Below are 19,022 nucleotides of genomic sequence, written 5' to 3'. Positions count from 1 at the left end.
GGTCATACAGCTCAACCCAGGGCATGAACAGGTACAAAGGTGTTCATTTTTCACTCATCCAGCATTTTCTTTGACCTTAAAATTTTATTAAAAAACTTGGTTAACCAACTAATGTCTTTCTCTCCAAGGCCATTCCAAACCTTAATTGGAATATTATCGGGTCCTACTGCCCTGCCATTTTTCATCCGTTTTAAAGCCTCTTTTACCTCGAAGTCTCGAATCCTTCGATAATAGTCGAAGTTTTGATCTTCTTCCCTCATGCATAGCTGGCCAAGACTCGGAAGAGTTTTCTGTTGTTCATTAAATAACTCGTAGAAGTAGCTCTTCCACCTTTCATTGATATTCTCATCTTGAACCAAAACTTCTCTGTCTTTATCCTTTATGCACTTAACTTGATCCAAGTCTCTCATTCTTCTTTTACGACAATTTGCGATTCTATATATACCTTTTTCTCCTTCCTTCGTGCCTAAAAACTGGTAGAGACCCTCATATACACTCGCATTCCACCACCAAGACTTCTTGTCTCTTGGTCCTATCCCTCTAAATTCATCAAAACTTTCTTTTCCTATTTTTCTAATAACTGCTGTCATCTCCCTCTACATCATCTCCGTGCTTCCATCCCCTTCCTGCTTTACCTCTTCTCTTACCCGTCTTAGAAAGATTCTTTGTTCATCACCTTTCATCCACCACCACCTCGTTCTTGGATTTTTCGTATGATGTCTTTTTCTCAACTTTTGTTCAACGCGAAAATTCATAACGAGCATCCTATTTTGTGTTGTTAAACTCTCTCTCGAAATAATTTTATAATTAATACAAAACTTTTTGTCGACTCTCCTCAACCAAAGTCGATTTGAGAACTTGTCATGTCAATCCTATAGGTTATAAGATGTTCGTCTCTCTTTTTAAAACGTGAATTTGCAATGAGAAGGTCAAAGGTTGAGAAAAAGTTCAAAATAGTTTTACCCTCGGTATTGATCACCCCGAAACCATAGCCTTCGTGAATACTTCCATACCCCGTCACTTCTCTTTCAACATGACCATTTAAATCTCTTTCTAAGAAAATCTTATCTCCTGAATGTATGTCTTAGACCAAACTCTCTAGATACTCCCAAAATCTTATCTTGTATTACTCGTCCGAACCCACTTGTGGTGCATAGGAGCTAATCACATGAAAAGTACCTCCTTCCACCACAAGTTTGATAGAAATGATCCGATCACCCATCCTCTTGGCATCCACTACATCTTTCTTCCACTGCTTATACACTACATGCTTCATTCTTATTATTCACATTTCCTGTATACCAAAGTTTGAATCCGGAGGTATCCAATTTCCTAACTTTCGCACCGATCTATTTTGTTTCTTGTAGGCACATGATGTTAATCTTTCTCCTTGACATGGTATCCACCGCCTTCATGGATTTTTCTATTAGAGTGCCTTATCTTCCATGTCCCAAATCTCAACCTCCTGTCGCTCCGACTTTTATTTTTATCTTTTTCTTTGTAAACTAGTTTGTTTACTCTCGTCCGTTCATGAAAACGCGGGAACTTTTGCTCACTTAATACTACACCGGACACTGATGCAATGTCTTTTGCTTATTTGACACTATATGCGAGTCATACAGCGCGTTATTTTCGAACAAAGACCTAACTTTAGCATAATAACATCTTTGATCCATGTCATAAAGATTTGATTAAGTTTTTATGTTAACTGTCGAAGGCTTAACACAATTATCCTCCTTTATCCAAACTTAAAATCAATTATGTATTACAAGTGTAGCATAGACAGAGTTATCTTCCAAAAATTAATATGGCTAATATTTAATTTTTCAAAAATCAATTTAAAAAATAAGGATGTTTCAAAAACGAATTTCATTATTAACCCTTATCTAGACAAAGGAAAGAGTTAATTTTCTTATTCTCATATTGTATTGTGCTTAAATAATTCTTTTTAAATAAAAGGGTCTTAATTGTTCAACGGAAATAATGGTCTTAATTGAGCTTCGCTTTTGAGCTTCTCTTCTAAATTCTAACCGAACCCCACTCATGAAGCTAAACCGCTGCCACCACCCACTCCGCCCCACACGCCGCCACTTTGCCACAAAGTACACCGCCAAGATCACCTCCACCTCCCCAACCGGTCGCTCTCTCGCCGCCGAAGTGACCCCTCCGCGGCCTCTCCCCTCCGACCCCCGAGGCTACCTACTCCCCCGCCGCCACCTCATCTGCAAAGCCACCCAAATCCTTCTCTCCCACTACAACAACCACATCCCCAACCCTTCCAGCCGAAACCCCAAAACGCCGTTGTTCTCAGACCCATTCTCCGACCTCTCCGACTACCTCCAGTCCCTCCAACCCCAATGCCCGACCGTCCTCACCCCTCTCGAAGCCTCCGAGATCCTCAAATCCCTAAAATCCCCATCCCTTGCATGGAAATTCTTCCACTTCTGCCCCTCTCTTTCCCCCAATTTCCGACACGAGTCCTTCACCTACAACCGCCTCCTCCTCATCCTCTCCAATTCCACCTCCCCCGAACGCTTCGACATGGCCTGCGACCTCCTCCGCGACATGGACCGCCTCGGCATACGTGGCTCAATCTCCACCGTTAACATTCTCATTGGATTCTTCGGCACTGGCCAGGATCTCGAGATGTGTGTTGGGTTGGTGAAGAAGTGGGATTTGAGGCTCAATGCCTACACCTACAAGTGCTTGCTTCAGGCGTATTTGAGGTCACGCGATTCGTCTAAGGGTTTTGATGTGTATTTGGAGATGCAGAGGCGCGGTTACAAGTTGGATATCTTTGGTTACAACATGCTCTTGGATGCTTTGGCTAAAGATGGAAAGGTTTGCATTCTTCTGATTTTGTTTTGTTATTGTTCGAAATTTGGATTGTGCGGACCGCTAAGTGTAGTTCTTTCGTTGTGGTTGGGCTTACCGGTATAGGAGTATAGGTTGGTGGGGATTTGGATAGAGTTTTTGCTAGTTTTGTGAGTTTGTTAAGCTGCAAGCTTTAGGAGCGATGAATCTGGATAGATAGATGAACAACTGAGCAAGTAAGGAAGTTGTATAAATGTTGTGAGTTACTTTCGAAAAATACAAGTTCAATTGTTGATTCCGTTAATCCTGATTATCAGTTATTGCATATGGTGCAATATTTTGGCAGGTGGATAAGGCATATAAAGTTTTTGAGGACATGAAGCGGTGGCATTGTGAGCCTGACGCGTTTACATACACCATTATGATCAGAATGACGGGTAAATCTGGTAAACCTGATGAGTCTCTAGCACTTTTTCAGGCGATGTTAAAAAAAGGGCGTATTCCTAATTTGATTGCTTATAATACTATCATTGAGGCCCTTGCCAAGGGGCGAATGGTTGACAAGGTCATTCTAATTTTCTCAAAGATGGTGGAGGATGATTGTCAGCCTAATGAATTTACATACAGTGTGCTTTTGAATGTTTTGGTTGCTGAAGGACGCCTTAATAAGCTTGATGATATAGTGGAGTTATCAAAGAAGTATCTTAATAAGAAGATATACGCATACTTTGTAAGGACTTTAAACAAACTGGGTCATTCTAGTGAAGCACATAGACTATTTTGCAACATGTGGAACTATCATGACAAGGGTGATAGAGATGCTTACATGTCCATGGTGGAGAGTTTATGCAATGGTGGTAAGACAACAGAAGCTATAGACCTTCTTGGTAAAATTCATGAAAAGGGTATAACTACTGATACTATGATGTATAATACAGTATTCACTGCTCTGGGAAGGTTGAAGCAAATATCACATATTCATGATCTTTTTGAAAAGATGAAACAAGATGGCCCTCCACCAGATATATTTACATACAATATTCTGATCTCCAGCTTTGGTAGATCTGGGGAAGTTGACATTGCCGTAAAATTGTTTGAAGAACTAGAGAGTAGCAATTGTAAGCCCGATGTTGTTACCTATAACTCTCTGATCAATTGCCTTGGAAAGAATGGGGATGTTGATGAAGCTCACATGAGGTTTAGAGAGATGCAAGAGAAAGGATTGAATCCAGATGTTGTAACTTATAGTACACTGATTGAATGTTTTGGCAAGACGGAAAAAGTTGACATGGCGCGTAAATTATTTGATGAGATGCTTGCAGTAGGATGCTATCCTAACTTGGTCACATATAACATTTTACTCGATTGTCTTGAAAGGAGCGGGAGAACTGCTGAGGCAGTGGACCTTTATGCAAAACTTAAGCAGCAAGGATTGACACCGGATTCAATCACATATGCTGTGCTTGAACGGTTGCAAAGTGGCGGGCATAACAGGTTGAGATTTCGCAGGCAGAACCCTGTTACAGGATGGGTTGTCAGCCCTTTAAGATGACACAATAGACAAAGTAGTTGTTTTTTGTCTATATCAGGCCAAGAACTTTTGTACTTTGGCTTTCACAGGGCTATAACGCTGCTAAATCCATAGTTGCTTTGCTGGCATAAAGAATCCAAATGATTATGGAAATGTGATCAACCTTGGTTCCAATCAGATGTACTGCTTCAAGTGCAGTAGCTACATACATGTTCAAGAAATCATAGCTGCATCATGTTGATTTATGAAATCAAGTTTTCCTGCATTGGGGGAGTTCGGTGACGAGAGGTATCTGTTATTAATCTCTTATGTATTCTGATAATTTGATTCATAATAGTATCTATACCAAGCTCATACAAGGATAAACAAAATTTGGGGGGCAAAGACAAACCAATATTTTCTCTTTTTAAATAGAATTTTCATTTCTTACATGTATAGAATAATGATAATGATAGGTAAAATCTAGAATCCATTTCCCTGGATTATCTTTTTGCACATTGTTCTAGGATGCTGTTGTATTCTGCAAAATGTAAAGCTACGAAACTGAAATGAAATATTCCCCTTCCTTATATTCTTTCTCCTGCTAATTATTCAGTTTGAAGTTAGTTGTTTTCTTATTCTTTGATAAGTTGATGTTGCAGTTATTCTTTTGCTTCCACACTTTGTTCTGTTTTCTCAATTCTGTTGGGTGAGAATTTGGGAGATATACACATTATGCAGTTATGCACCAACAATGATGTTGTGTAAAGTACAGCAAGAATAGTTTGCCACTAGTAATTTTCTGTAGAAAATTTCCCAGTAAATACGAATCCAAAACTACATTTAGAGGAATTATTCAAAGGAATTATGCATGTAATTATCATCTTACAAAGCATCAATGAGCACTCTAAGGCAAGCATTACATTCACATTCTGTTTAAAGTTTAAACAGTAACAGAATACAGTAAGTTTGGTCACCAATCTATACCCAATTCTCTTGAAAGAAAGATGTTGTCGATGTATTGGAGTAGTGCAGGGGAAGCCGTCACATAAGCTTGCATTAGCACTCTTCCTGAAGATTCTGCAACATGCAAAAGACATTCAGAAAATGGAGAATATCTGGAGAAAGGGAAATATAAAAATCATAAATAAAACATGTAAAAAGTTAACTTGATGCCATACTTACCATCCTGATTGAGTTTCCTAAACAATTGCTGCTTTGTTGGGATGTGATGCAATCTTGAAGAAACAGCCTTTCTGAGAGCCCAACCATGATGCAAATGAAATATCTCTGTGTAAGCCTTGGAAACCGCATCTCTTACAGAATTTCCTCTGCCAAAACACACATTTTCTCAATTCATATTTAATATCACAACCTATAAAAATAAGAATATATATATATATATATATAATAGATCCAAAAAGTTTTGATAGTAAGGGTAGAGTATATATAATAGGATAATAATTTTTATAAAAAATATTATGTGTACATAAATTAGTTATCAAATTATTTATTATGTATTTGTGTATAAATGTATGTCTTATTTAACTTATTTTTAATATATATTTTATATTTGGATATATATTCTTAAGAATGGTTATTTTTTATGCACATGTAACATAACTATTATTATTTAAAATGTCTAATTATTAAATTAAAATACTAAAATACTAATTTAAATAATAATATATAATTTAAAATTTTATTTTTTTAAGTTTCATATTTTAGAAAAATTGAATAATCTTTTTTTTAACAATACAATTAAAATATTTTTTTAATATATATCACTAAATAATTATTTAAAAATTCACATCCCATACAATTAGGTCTTGATGATATTTATAGTTTAGAAAGTTTAGGAAAACTAAAACTAACTTCAAAAAAGAAACATCAATGGATAAATAATATTCTTTCAAGTCGATTTTTAAGAAAGAATACTAATCTCATTTAAATTTGAGAATTGATCATTATAACACATCTAATATGAAATTCTCAAATTGAATATTAAATTTTAAAAGTTGAGTAAAATATTATTGTGGAGTCAAAATCAATAATTTAATAAAAATAAATAAATATTATTATCATATACTACTCAACAAAATTTTAAATTGTAGTGGGTGTTTGCCCCTATATCCTTCTACCTAGATATATAAAAGATAAACACGGCAATATATATGCCATAATAATATTATATTAATATCCTATTGTTACCAATAGCTTCAAAAGGTTCCAAGATCTGAATAATAATGCTACTCTATCCCCATCAGGAAGTGTAAAAGCAAGAAAGAGTCGAAAGTGGAAAGTGGAAACCAATTATACTCGCCATCACGGATCTACAATCTTGTTCGTGGAAAGTGGAAACCAATTTCCACAACCCATCATCATCATTTTTTACAAAAGAAAATAATATCTCCACTATCATGACAGAAAAACTAACACATGCATTGCAAAGGAGTATGTATGTATGTATGTATGTACGTACTCTGTAAGTAGAATTTGGTGGAAGAGTAGTCTGAGAAAGTCAAGGCCACGTTTTATCTTCAATAGATTCCTCGAGTGGCTACCTTGTTTTCTCACCGTATTGGTTTTCACATCCTCATCAACCATTGATTCCAATGTCTTGAATGACTTGGATGCCTCCATTAGATCATTCACCTAATTCAAGTTGTTCACATATATGACTTTCCATTATTACACTATATGCATGAAAACTAGACTTATTAGTAATAAGAAATGACAATAATAAGGCGAAAACTCAGATGTAGTCGACTTTACGTGAAATTAATAACTGAGAGCCGTTAGATGAAAATTTAGTCAAGTCAATCAAATCATCTAATGACTCTCAATTATCAACTTCAAGTCGACTACACCTGAGTTTTTATCCAATAATAATACCTTGGTAACATAATCCATCTCAATGAATTTGAAATGGAAGCCAACCAAACCGAAAAGAGGAGCCACGAAAGAACATGCGCGGGCGAAAGCAGCAACCTCCACCACCTCCTCTGCATTATTGGAGGCGGCTGCCACAACCTCTGCAAGCTCCTTAAATGCACCCGCGATCTTTCCAAGAAGGTTGTGATCCACGGCTGCCGCCGTCGAAGTCCTGCTTGATCTTGTTGTGATTCCGTCCTCGTCGGATACTGCTGATTGCACCGGTTCTTCTTTTGTAATTCCATGTCCACAGAAGAAGCACGAGAGGAGGCCATGTGACAGTTTCTTTCTTTCACCAACCTCTGCCATGTGGAAACCAAGTAGAAGGACCCTCTCCACTCTTTCACTCTACTATGGTGTATTCTTATCTACCCTTCTCATGAAACATAGACACAAGTTTGAAGAGTGGTAGCATGTAGAATAAGTATATGAATAGAAATGAAGAAAATTATTCAGCCACCAACCAAGACTTAGGGACAGGTGTGTAAAGGAGTCGAGACTCGAGACTTGGAAGGTCCCGTTTCAAATTTGCAATGAGTCAATGAGTCAATGTCCATCTAGATGCCATTTTGGCCATGTTATGTAACCAGCTCATGGGAATGGGTCAAATCCTCAAATACTTGAAGATAATACTATGCTGAACAGTGATTTTCAATGAAGAGTGAAAAAAAAATTGCAATGTACATTATACACTTATAGTTTTATTCACGGATATTGATGAAATCCATTCTGAGTTGCAGATTTCTCAGTAAAATGCAAGTTAAAGAAGAGAGAAATGTGTCTATTGCATTAGTACGTTTTTATGGAGACAAAAGGTTCAGCTATATATAGCTAAAAAAATAAAAAATAAAAAATATACTAGCTATCTCTTCATATTTTATTATACAGCTGTAATCTGTTAATATTACACAATACCCATATTCATACGTTAATAGATACCTTTATCACCATCTCCATCTCCTTTTATTCATGGGGCAGGTCTGCATTTTCGTGAAAGTTTTGTGGATCTTCGTTTAACTCCCTGTGTGTGTAGTCGCAGCAGGTACCTGTTTGGGTAATTTTTTTTTCCTCATCCCTACTCCTTCCTCCTTTTCTCATAGCAACTTTTAAGCTACATGGACCATGTGAAAGTGATAGAGCTAAGTGGGAACGATTCCATTTTCAATTTGCAATGAGCATCCACAACAACAATAACACATTGTTTGGTTTAAATGATTTTGAATAGAAGAAAAATGAAAGAGAAAAAAATGGGTGAAAACGCCCATTTTTTATTGTTTGGAACAAAAAAGAAAATGAGTGGAAAATTAAAAAGTTGGCATAGAATTCATATAATTTTTTTTCCCTCAATGCTACGAAAAAAATTGAAGAGAGAAGGCTAAAAAATATTAAAATTTTATATTTATCCTTTTAACAATAAAAAACAAATTTCCTAACTCATTCTATGTGGAATTAATATATATAAGGATAATAAAATAATTTTATTCTATTATAATTTTCTTTTTTTTTATATTCATAGAAAAGATTTTTTATTTTTTTTCTTTTTTTTTTCATCCAAACAACATATAAAAAAATTCACTTTTTTTCTCATTTTCTTTTTTCTTATTTTCCATCAAACATTTAAACATAGTGTAAATGTAGTTATTCAGGGCAATCTGATAGTAACATTCAACAACATCAATTATTGTTCGACTATAGTAGTTTATAATAATACTATACCAGGACCCACATATGAATGTATGGGGCAATTGCCCCATTAAATTTTAGAGAAAAAAAGTAGTAAGTATATATCTGTATATATATTGGAATTTTTTATTTTTAATATTGGAGTGATAGTGGTATTTTTCTTAAATGTAAATTGTTGGAATGTTATACTTAAATGTGGAATCATTTAACTAAAAAAGCAGAAATCAGACCGTTCAATTTGTTAGAAGTACACAAATCGGACCGTCCAATTTTTAGAGGTACATAAATCAGATCGTTCGATTTCTGAGAGGTACACGAATTGGTCCCAGGGATTTGTAAGAGATACACAAATTGGTCCCAGGGATTTGTATTAAAAAAAATTAAAAAATTTTAAGTACAGAAATCGGACCCAAAAATTTGTGTACTTCCACAGTTTTGAAAAACACCAAAAATTACTATGTTAAAGTATATCACCACTTTTATTTCCATAACAAAAAAAATTAGCCTATATATTGCTCTCTTTTTAATAATGTGTTTGCTCTCATACAAATTTTATTTCAAGTATATTACGTGATATATAAAAAATCAGTCACGTCTATAGAATATATATTGAAATACTTATTTATTAAAAATGAGTTGTGACTTTGGTAACAAATTTTTAATGTGTAAAAAATAGTTTTTATTTATGTGTAAAAAAATTTATGTTATTAAATATCAACACAATAGAAAAAAGTTATTATTTTATATAAATTTAATCTATTAAGGTTATGAAAACAAATGATAATAATAATTTAATTAGCTGATTATTCAAAATATAAATAAGACTAATAACTAGTATTTAATAATTTTTTTGAAATTTAATTGATATAATATATATTTAATGGATACCGAATACCTAACAAGACACCAAATATTAATGATAAACAAATTATGCAATGTTTTTAAAATATTGAAATAAAAAAATACTTTTAAATTAATATAATTTTTTATGTGTTAATTAAGTTATTAAAAATATGACTAATATGCTTTAAATTTTAGATATCTAAATATACATGTTAATTTTTTTTATTATTATTTTCATCTACTATCTTTGTTCCTATTACTAAAATTTTACATTTATATTATACTTGTAATTAAATCACAATAAGTACGTTTAGATGGAAGGTTTTTTGGCATCAAATAAAAAGTTTAATTTTAATGCACTGAACAGTGTAAAAAAATTTATACAATTAGTGTAATCATAACTATTTTCTTGAATGATCATTCACACCGTCAATGTAAAAGGTAATTATTTTTGCTAATGTGATGCTATGTGATTGGATACACGTGTAAAATGATTTTACACTAACACAGTATCAAAATTAAATTCTTAAATAGAAGAGAAGTCATTTTTTATTTAGTTTTAGTTAGAAACAATTTCAATAAAATTAAGAACAGGGCCATAGAAAATTCCTATTATAACAAAACTTCAGGGGTTCTATAAACTTGAGATTGCAACTGTTAGCTATTAATGTCTTAATGATGCACAAGTATAGGTAAATCTCATCAAGTAAATGGCTCCGAAAATGGAACAAATTAAGAATAGATGAATCATATCTCATCTTGAAACGTTCCTGGCCTCTATGTCCTGAAGTCTTAGGGTAACGGCCCTCTTGTGAGCTTCAAGACCTTCAACTTCAGCCATGGTTGCCACATATGGTCCAAGTCTTCTAAGACCTTCCTCTGTGAGAGACTGCACTGTTATGTATTTAAGGAAAGAGTCCAATGACACGCCACCATACATCCGGGCATATCCATAAGTCGGAAGGACATGGTTTGTCCCGCTTGCATAATCACCAACACTCTCAGGCGTCCACGGCCCCAAAAACACAGAACCTGCAGAGGCAAATCAGAGTCATTATTTACACCTATAATTCCTGAATTGTGATCTGGGATGTGAAAATAAGGTTTCATCAAGATCTAAAATGTTTAGAGAAGGGGAAAGAAACAAAAACTAAAAATTATCCCTGCCTCGAGATAACTTTTAAGATAATCTATGTAATTCCAAAATATAGAGACAAAAAACATGTCCTGAGGACGATTTTTAAGGCAATTTCTATACTTCCAGAAATAAGACTGATACCTGCATTCTCAATAAAACTCTCCCACTTGTCAGCATCCTTCACATTGATAATTAGATGCTCTGGTGCATATAAGTTTGAGAAGGTGATAGCCTGAAAGACGCAAAAACAAACTTAATTTTGTTTAATGCTTGATATTGATGAATTCAGATATAAATACAGCAGTAATTTAAGGCCAAACTTCATCTACCCCAACTAATTTAAGGCCAAACTGGGATGGGGTATTTGATTAGGTTAGGCATAACACTATTTGCTGTGCATGTATGGAAATACAAAAAGGAAACCTAACTAGTGATCACTTTTACTGATTCCAGAGAAAATGTTTTTCTCTTTATCTAATGTTCAGTTATTATTATCCTTATACAGAAAGAAAAACTTACCTCAAGCATGTCACGTGCATGCACGATAAAACTGTGGCTAAGAGCTTTCGAGGCAAACTCTCCTCTTGGAAGACTGTTGCACTGCTTGCTGAGTTCCTCTTGTATCGAGTTCAGATCCACACCATCTCCAGCTGTCACAAGAACAACCTGACTATCAGGTCCATGCTCAGCCTGGAAATCATAAATTATGTGCATAGGAAATGAGTCATGTAGAAAGAAACCACAAGAGATCTGGAAATAAGAGCATATTAAAAAAGTCATTGAACCTGAGAAAGCAAATCAGCAGCAACATGAGAAGGAATTGCATGCTTATCTGCAATGACCAAAACTTCAGATGGACCAGCTGGCATGTCAATTGAAACCATGGCCTCACTGTTCTGCAGAAGATTTTGAAATTAAACGAGAGAAGAAAAAAGCTCTATGATTGAAAGTATGAAACACAATAGCAGATGCAGATTCAGAGATTTAACGTTTTTTTTTAATTGCTTACTTGAAGTATCATTTTTGCAGCTGTGACATATTGGTTTCCAGGGCCAAAGATCTTTTCAACCTACAAGAGTATCACCACAAGTAGAGAGTCAAAGATTGATGGAAAAAAATATCAACTCCAAAGTACTTAGATTCCTTTTTTTTCGCTTTCTTTTTTTTTTTTCAAGAAAATGGGTACATTTAAGTACTGTTATATAACCAGATTACGATGTCTATTAGTATCTGCTTTGCTGCTTAAATATGAATAAAAATAAGACAAAATAAAACAAACCAAGACATTCAACTAATACAATAGGGATGTGAAGTTCAAGCATTTAGACCAATTAGGGGATGAGTTTCACCATATCTATCATGAATTAGTAATTTTGTTAGAATTGGATATACCGATAAACCCGAAAACTAACTAAACGGTGAAATAGGAGGAGAAGAGTTCTGATGAGAAGTTAGCCACCTTAGGACAAGTTTCTGTTCCCCAAGCCATTGCAGAGATGGCCTATAATGGAAACCAATGCAATAGTAGTATTAGTTTAATTCATGATAATAAATGCAACGTAGATACATAAACAAATTATGTAGGCAGAAAAACTTTTGATTATCATGTTTCAAACCTGAGCACCTCCAGCTTTGAGAATGTGAGTCACCCCGGCCTTCTTTGCACAATACAGCACTTCCTGCACAAAAGGGTTGGTTAGAAGAAGAAAAACGTAATGATTATACTTTTCGTACGACATAAAAAAAATACCTTGCATATGTTGCCATCTTGAGTTGGAGGTGTTGCAAGAACAATAGTTTTACATCCGGCAATTTGTGCAGGCTGTAATATAGAATAATGGCTCTAAGCTAAATTTAGGAACATAAACATTAATGTTCAAATGAAAACTATAGGAAACCAAAGAATTGTAGGAGCTAGTAAAATATCAGTTCAACTTACAACTGCAAGCATCAAAGCTGTTGAAGGTAACACAGCGGTTCCCCCTGGAACATAAAGACCCACGGAATTAATACTTCTCGCAACTCTCTTGCATTGGACTCCCTGGGATATTTAACAAAACTCAAGACTCTCACAAATAATAATTGCCAAAACAAAGTCAAGAAGGGGCAAGCATGGAAGCATGATAATGGAAAGATATGAAGTACATCTACAAAATCGATATCGTTTAAAAGATTGAATGCAAGACACTAATCAAGGAAAAGGATTCATCAAAAGTATTCTATCCAATTGATCTATCTAGCGCTATTTACTATTACTCCTAAATGTACATGAAGCTACTTAACATGTAATTTCACAAAACCAAACTATGCCACAAATTGTACATAGCCATAGTAAGAATTTGCCCAAGGTAAGTCAGAAGCATAGAATATCATTGACATACTTTCATGTTCTCAACGCTTCTCTCAGGTGACTTCTGAGCAGCATGAAACGCATATATATTGCCATAGGCAACATCAAAAGCTTCCTTAATATGAGGATCAAGCTACAAAAGACAAAAAAACAAGGATATGTTAGCATCAAAACCAGCATCAAATGACCACTAAAATAGAACTTGTAACAAGAGTATCATAGTAAGGTCCCAAAAAATGCAACACACCACAGGGTCTGGGAGCTCGGGCACAACTTCAACCAATTTATCCAATTCAACTTTGTCAAACCTTGAAGTATATCTACAAAACCACAAACATAACACTCAAAAGAAGGTTTCAAAATGCACACACAAAAATCCAAAACTTCAAATCAAAATTAAATAACATAAAACAGAGAGTTCCTTTTCTGATTAGTAAAACAAAAAGTTTAAGAAGCACCAAACTCACTCTTTAACTGCAGCATCCCCTCTTCTCTGAACATCATGAACAATGGGGTTAACCTGCAAAAATAAAAAATGGAACTTTAGGGCAAAAAGCCAAACCCCATTTGAAAAGAGTGACCAAAAAACCAAATGTGGGGCAAACCCAGTACCCACCACGCTGAAAATGGAGGAGAAATCGATGCGGGGCCGGGTCTTGAGTCCGAGAACCTCATCGTTTGTGAGCTGCGACAAGCGATAGGTCTTGATGGAATGGGAATTGGAGGAGCAAGTTATGCGGTTACTTGAAATAGTATTCGTAGAGAGTGAAGAAGAGGGAGCAAAATTGAACGGTCTAAGGGTGTTGTTACGGTGTGGTCGAATCAAAGAGCAATTCCAGTTGGTGGAAGCTGAAATCGCAGAGTGTATGTTTATCTTCATCATCATCGTCATCATTGGAACACCACTCTCTGTGAGTTTGGGTTTGGGTTTGCGGCTGAGAAAGTTAGTCCGAGCCTTCGTCTCATGTGGCTGTGGACTCTGGGTTCTGAGAATCACACGCAATTTTGTTTTATTTTACTTATTTATTTTCTTTTGTCATTTTGTGTCTCTAACTTTTTGTAAGAAATAAACATCGTCCCGAGAAAAAAAAAGGAAGAAGAAATAATTATTAGTTTATAATTGTATTTGTAATGTAAACATATATGCAACAATTTTTCAAGAAATAATTTAGTAATTCATATTAGTTTATAATTGTCTAATTGACTAATATATTGACACCACATATTAGTCAATGAAATACTAATATTATTGTGGTAACCTGAAGTTACAGATCTCTGAATTCAGGTGAATAAATAGGTTTGCTTTTTAAACGGAAATACTAAGATCCTATGTACTATGAAGTATGCAGCATAAATGACAGTGTCATCTTTCTCAAGGTTGAATTGTTCCTTTCAGGTTTCAGCATATTCAAAAGTTATTAACTGTTTCAAAACTCAACGCAACTGTGTAGCAGAAATTTCCCTCCAGATTCTAGATAACTGATGTAACTTTTTAGAGTTACAAGGATATATGAGTATCTATATACAAAGGTGGTTGTTTGTTACAAATGAAAGAATAGGCTAAACTAATCAATCATAGGACAATGCCTCAAAACCAATGCAAAATATTGACAATCCTCTATCCATGGAAATAAATTTTAAAGTTTTGGTTTCAATTCAGGGCCTCTCATGGGGTTTCTGGCTGAAGAGTGATGTCCTGAAAAACCTGCAATCTGTTTCTCCTTGTAAATGAAGAATCACTTTGAATTGCAGGCATTCTGCGGCTTTCCGAGTTTGAAGCCGAAGCTGAAGTCTTGCTTGCTGATTCTGGTCTTTGTTCAGGATTGAAACACAAAGACCGCCTCACGGTTGGATTCCTTGACAACATGCCATTCCCAGGTGGTTGTTGTTCACAGAGAATGTTTGAGTTAGCATTCTCATCATTGAACACCTCTCCACTATCCTTACCACCATAATTTGCATATGCTCCACTGAATAAATCATCTTGCTCTTCATTTTCTTCTTCTTCGGCTATGTCGGCCCAGCTCTTCTTCTCCATGGTCTTTACATTTGTAAAAGATTTCTCAGCAGCAGAAGAGATTTCAGAATCCTGACTTTTGCCTGAGACATATGCCAAATTGCCATCCAAACCCACGAGAAGCGATTCTGATGGTTTAGATCTCTGGTTACTGCCATCTGCAGGAGGATTATCCAATGTCCCTGCTCTCCACATTCCATTGGGAGGTGCAGACAAATCATTTGGACTACCAAATGAAGATCTATGATCTGAATGGACATCTCCCCAAGTCTCCCTTTGATATCCATTATTACTGAATCCCCACGAACATCTTTTCGGCTTATTGAAAGGAACCTTTTGGTCTCTTTTTGCAGGATCTGGTGGAGACTTATACAACCTCCTCCTGGCATTAGATGCCTCCACCTCAGATGTTGAAGACCAATTTTCTGTCTTACATTTAGCCACTTCCCAGTTCCTTCCACCCAAGTCTCCGATATTTGGAGCCTTTTTCGGTTCAGCAACAGGACCATTTTGTGGAGAACACTGTGATATATTCCTTGCTGATGACGACAAAGACTCCATCTCACTCAGCATTTGTGTGGCACGTTCGTATGATTTGACGAAAGAATCATCCATCTTTCTGTTTTTTGTGGCAGTTGTCACTGCCTGAAGCAGAAATTTTGCTTCTGTAATCTTGTTCATCTGCATCAAACAGATTGCCAAGTTGCATTGCTTGTTCCTGTCAACCTCAAAAGACAGTGCTTTTCTGCAGAAACAAATATGGAAATCATTTTTTTATCTTCAAAGGAAAAAAAAAAAAAAAAAAGAGTATAAAGGCAGTTTCAAGCCCATCTTTAAGAGCTAACCGATAATGTTCTTCGGCGATCTTATAGTCACCTCTCTGCAAGTAAGCCCAGGCCAAGTTCCCTAGTATCCTACATTAAGAGAGATTCATAGTCAGGTGTAAGGCCTTTATAAACTACATAAACAAAATGAAGAAACAGCATGTTTAAAAACAAAATGCACCTTGATATCTCTTGCTCTGCAGTTATTTGGATCTTCCTCCCCTGAGATCTTGCCTGTTTTGTTGACCTTCCCACAAAAGTGATACCATCTTCAATTTGCTTCAACTTGTGATGGAGCATGGCAATCTCTTCATCAACTCTCCCTGACCTCTGTACCAACATAACCAAATCTATTAAATGCAAGATGCAGAGAAATTCATCCAACACAAATGTTAGCTTACAACATATTGGTCTGAAAAGAATTCGCCATATTGCTTTATGCCTGTGTCCAAATTATGCACAGAACTAAACAACAAGGAAAAGTATATGGTAATTCCAAGAAATGCGTATTCATCAGTTACGAGAAGCATCCAAAGAGTTATTTAACAAAAGCATATCCATTATAAGACATGTGTGGTTCTTCCAAGAAATGCTTGCATTGACATTTTATCCAGTAGAATATTAGCTTCAGACAATGAATAATAAAAGCACCCAAAAAAGAAAGGGGGAAGAGTTCTGATTTACCTTGTAGAGTTCAACCAGGATGTTATCAAGAGATTCTTGGGATTCAGGAAGGCAGAGATGACGAAACGATTTAATAGCTTCAATTGCCTCATCAGACCTATTCAGCTGCTTCATAACTAAGGCCATGTCCTTCAAGGCACTTTCGACACGATCTCCAGCATTGATTGCTGCCCAAAACATGGAAATTGATCTAGCTGGATCCTTATCCACCAACTGCAAATCAAGGATTATAACTCATTTTTATCTCAGAAACCCCATGAAACAAAATTAACTGATAGAAACAAATCATCAAACACTTCATTAGCATTCTTCCAATCAAACTTATTGACCCCTAGGTAATCATTTTTAATGCCTTCTTCTGTCCCCAATTGCAAGTATTCCTTAGCTCTAATATATCTCTCTTAAATCTCCCCTCCCCCCCCCCCCCCCCCCCCCCTTCCCCCTTTTTCTTTAAACACATTCAAACAGATAAGAAAAAAGAGGCAAAAAAAAAAAAACTTTCCCCACAATGGAAACTTCAACGCCAAGCAACCAATGGACTCTAGCAAAAAACATTGATATTCAAATGAATAAAACCAAAGAAAAAAAAGTACCAAATTCAATAAAGAAAGAAAACGGGAAATAAAACTTAAAAAAAAAAAACTGTCAATTTACCTGAACTTGCTTAGCCTTCACGTAAGGTGAGTCCCCAGCAGGGACCTTGTGAATCACGTGAAAAAGATCATCTTTGTTCTGAGGATAAGAAGATGCTCCTACTGATGGTGATGGTGATGTTTTACTCTCTGACTCTGACAGTGCCATGTTCGGAGAACGCGAAGAAGAAGAAGAATGCCTTGTCGTCCACGACGGCTGTGGCTGCGGTGGCGTCACAAAGCACCTCGCAGGAGAGCTTCTTTCAAACATCATTCTGAGAAAAGAAAGAAAAGAAAAACGGGATAATTTTCTCAGCAAGGATTTTCCCGGGAAAAAAGAAAGGTGAATTCTACTGTAAAGATGCAACATTTTATAGATGTACAGAAATGGTCCTGTGGATGACACGTGTCCCTTGTGTCTCCCACGAGGGAGCAGGCTGCTGTAGTGGGTTTTCCTGCCTTGCATCCTTCATTAGTTCATTTGTAGCCGATTTTATGAAAAAATAAAACCTTAAAGTTGAGGGATTTTCACCAAAAAAAAAAAAGACAAAAAAAGGGTTTGTACGTAGTAGCAAAAGTATATTAGAATTAGGTTATTTTAATTACCCAAAAAAAAGAATTAGGTTATTTTCGTTACTTTTATTCTTTTAGAATATACTAAAATAAATTGCAATTTTAAGTTAAAATTAGAGGAAGGTAATTTTTATTTTCATTTTATGGGTTTTTTATTTTTTTTCAATTACACAAATATAGAAAAAAATATTTTTTATATTTATTTAATAACAAGTAAGATCTATTTTTCATAAAAAAAATATTAAATATATTCTTATATATAATTTCTTTTATTTTATTATATAGAAGATGAATAAAAGGTGAAAGATAGAGGAAGATCTAAAAAGATTATCTATAAAATGATCAAATGAGATCTACATATAAATGATCTCTTTTTAGATATGATAGAATTTAATAGTATGTTTGATCTATATAGTCGAATCCACCTAATATGATAAAGTGGTGCTATTATTTTTTGTATTATATGTGTAGTACAATTAAATTTACAAATGAAGAAAAAAAATATTTCAATAATTGAATTAAGTTGAAATGAAACTATTATATATTTTTAAGAAGGATGAGTCTTTTAATTTAACAATTTTTTATAATATTAATTTTATAATAAGATGAGATAAGACATTGATATTTGATAAAGATAAAATAATATATTTAGTTTTAAGATTTTTTTTTAAAAAAAAATTAATAACTTTAAAGCAAAATTCTAAATCCATTACAAAGATTACGTGTGTTTAAAAAAAATTACGTGCATATAAAACATAAAAGATCATTTATCTTAACAAATAATTGAAATTTAAATAAAATTATACATATATCTTTTATTAAAATTTGATTAACGTATATCCTATTTGAATTTTTGTAAATTGCACAAGTTAAGTTCAATTTATACATATACACATAAATCGAATCATACAAATTTTGTTTATACTTAAAAGTTCGAATATATGTAAATCGAATTGTGTGCGTGGATTTAAGAGTGAAAAAGAAAAAAGAAAAAAAAAAGAAAAGAAAAAGAAACGTTAG

General features: G+C 34.8%; 4 protein-coding genes across 4 annotated transcripts; 1 reads left to right on the top strand and 3 right to left on the bottom strand.

The window, feature by feature from the left end:
• The first annotated feature begins 1,993 nt into the window (after positions 1–1,993).
• Positions 1,994–4,941, top strand: LOC130974296 (pentatricopeptide repeat-containing protein At1g51965, mitochondrial). Its single transcript, XM_057899105.1, has 2 exons — positions 1,994–2,841; positions 3,161–4,941. The coding sequence occupies exons 1-2, from the start codon at positions 2,044–2,046 to the stop codon at positions 4,364–4,366; spliced, it is 2,004 nt and encodes a 667-aa protein (XP_057755088.1). The 5' UTR covers positions 1,994–2,043; the 3' UTR covers positions 4,367–4,941.
• Positions 4,942–5,176: 235 nt separating this feature from the next.
• LOC130974297 (accelerated cell death 11-like) lies at positions 5,177–8,372 on the bottom strand. Its single transcript, XM_057899106.1, has 5 exons — positions 8,198–8,372; positions 7,220–7,631; positions 6,807–6,979; positions 5,510–5,655; positions 5,177–5,404 (listed from the first exon to the last, which is right to left on the bottom strand). The coding sequence occupies exons 2-5, from the start codon at positions 7,565–7,567 to the stop codon at positions 5,298–5,300; spliced, it is 774 nt and encodes a 257-aa protein (XP_057755089.1). The 5' UTR covers positions 7,568–7,631; positions 8,198–8,372; the 3' UTR covers positions 5,177–5,297.
• A 1,974-nt stretch (positions 8,373–10,346) lies between these two features.
• On the bottom strand, positions 10,347–14,275 carry LOC130973038 (histidinol dehydrogenase, chloroplastic-like). Its single transcript, XM_057897410.1, has 13 exons — positions 13,889–14,275; positions 13,740–13,792; positions 13,520–13,592; positions 13,304–13,405; positions 12,862–12,963; positions 12,673–12,744; positions 12,539–12,601; positions 12,382–12,423; positions 11,932–11,991; positions 11,708–11,818; positions 11,442–11,612; positions 11,064–11,154; positions 10,347–10,816 (listed from the first exon to the last, which is right to left on the bottom strand). Exons 1-13 carry the CDS (start codon positions 14,165–14,167, stop codon positions 10,539–10,541), a joined length of 1,497 nt encoding a protein of 498 aa, XP_057753393.1. The 5' UTR covers positions 14,168–14,275; the 3' UTR covers positions 10,347–10,538.
• A 465-nt stretch (positions 14,276–14,740) lies between these two features.
• LOC130976587 (protein POLLENLESS 3-like) lies at positions 14,741–17,751 on the bottom strand. The gene is made up of 5 exons (XM_057901494.1): positions 17,452–17,751; positions 16,798–17,010; positions 16,295–16,443; positions 16,135–16,203; positions 14,741–16,034 (listed from the first exon to the last, which is right to left on the bottom strand). The coding sequence occupies exons 1-5, from the start codon at positions 17,701–17,703 to the stop codon at positions 14,939–14,941; spliced, it is 1,779 nt and encodes a 592-aa protein (XP_057757477.1). The 5' UTR covers positions 17,704–17,751; the 3' UTR covers positions 14,741–14,938.
• Between the last annotated feature and the right edge of the window lie 1,271 nt (positions 17,752–19,022).

The sequence above is a fragment of the Arachis stenosperma genome, chromosome 4, assembly GCF_014773155.1.
Source record: "Arachis stenosperma cultivar V10309 chromosome 4, arast.V10309.gnm1.PFL2, whole genome shotgun sequence".
In the NCBI taxonomy this organism is placed as follows: Eukaryota; Viridiplantae; Streptophyta; class Magnoliopsida; order Fabales; family Fabaceae; genus Arachis; species Arachis stenosperma.
The sequence above is the reverse complement of the archived record's forward strand: the minus strand, read 5'-3'. Positions and strand labels throughout refer to the sequence as shown.

Excerpts from the sequence above, each read along its gene's own strand:
- LOC130974296 (XM_057899105.1), top strand. The coding sequence starts at position 2,044 with ATGAAGCTAAACCGCTGCCACCACCCACTCCGCCCCACACGCCGCCAC. Across the intron at positions 2,842-3,160 it reads CTTTGGCTAAAGATGGAAAG|GTGGATAAGGCATATAAAGT; the intron begins GTTTGCATTCTT and ends ATATTTTGGCAG.
- LOC130976587 (XM_057901494.1), bottom strand. The coding sequence starts at position 17,703 with ATGATGTTTGAAAGAAGCTCTCCTGCGAGGTGCTTTGTGACGCCACCG. Across the intron at positions 16,204-16,294 it reads GCAGAGCAAGAGATATCAAG|GATACTAGGGAACTTGGCCT; the intron begins GTGCATTTTGTT and ends CTCTTAATGTAG. Across the intron at positions 16,035-16,134 it reads ATCGCCGAAGAACATTATCG|AAAAGCACTGTCTTTTGAGG; the intron begins GTTAGCTCTTAA and ends TTGTTTCTGCAG.
- LOC130973038 (XM_057897410.1), bottom strand. The coding sequence starts at position 14,167 with ATGATGACGATGATGATGAAGATAAACATACACTCTGCGATTTCAGCT. Across the intron at positions 13,406-13,519 it reads CCGAGCTCCCAGACCCTGTG|CTTGATCCTCATATTAAGGA; the intron begins GTGTGTTGCATT and ends TGTCTTTTGTAG. Across the intron at positions 12,424-12,538 it reads TCAAAGCTGGAGGTGCTCAG|GCCATCTCTGCAATGGCTTG; the intron begins GTTTGAAACATG and ends TTTCCATTATAG.
- LOC130974297 (XM_057899106.1), bottom strand. The coding sequence starts at position 7,567 with ATGGCAGAGGTTGGTGAAAGAAAGAAACTGTCACATGGCCTCCTCTCG. Across the intron at positions 6,980-7,219 it reads AGATGGATTATGTTACCAAG|GTGAATGATCTAATGGAGGC; the intron begins GTATTATTATTG and ends AACTTGAATTAG. Across the intron at positions 5,656-6,806 it reads CACCAAATTCTACTTACAGA|AGGAAATTCTGTAAGAGATG; the intron begins GTACGTACATAC and ends GTGTTTTGGCAG.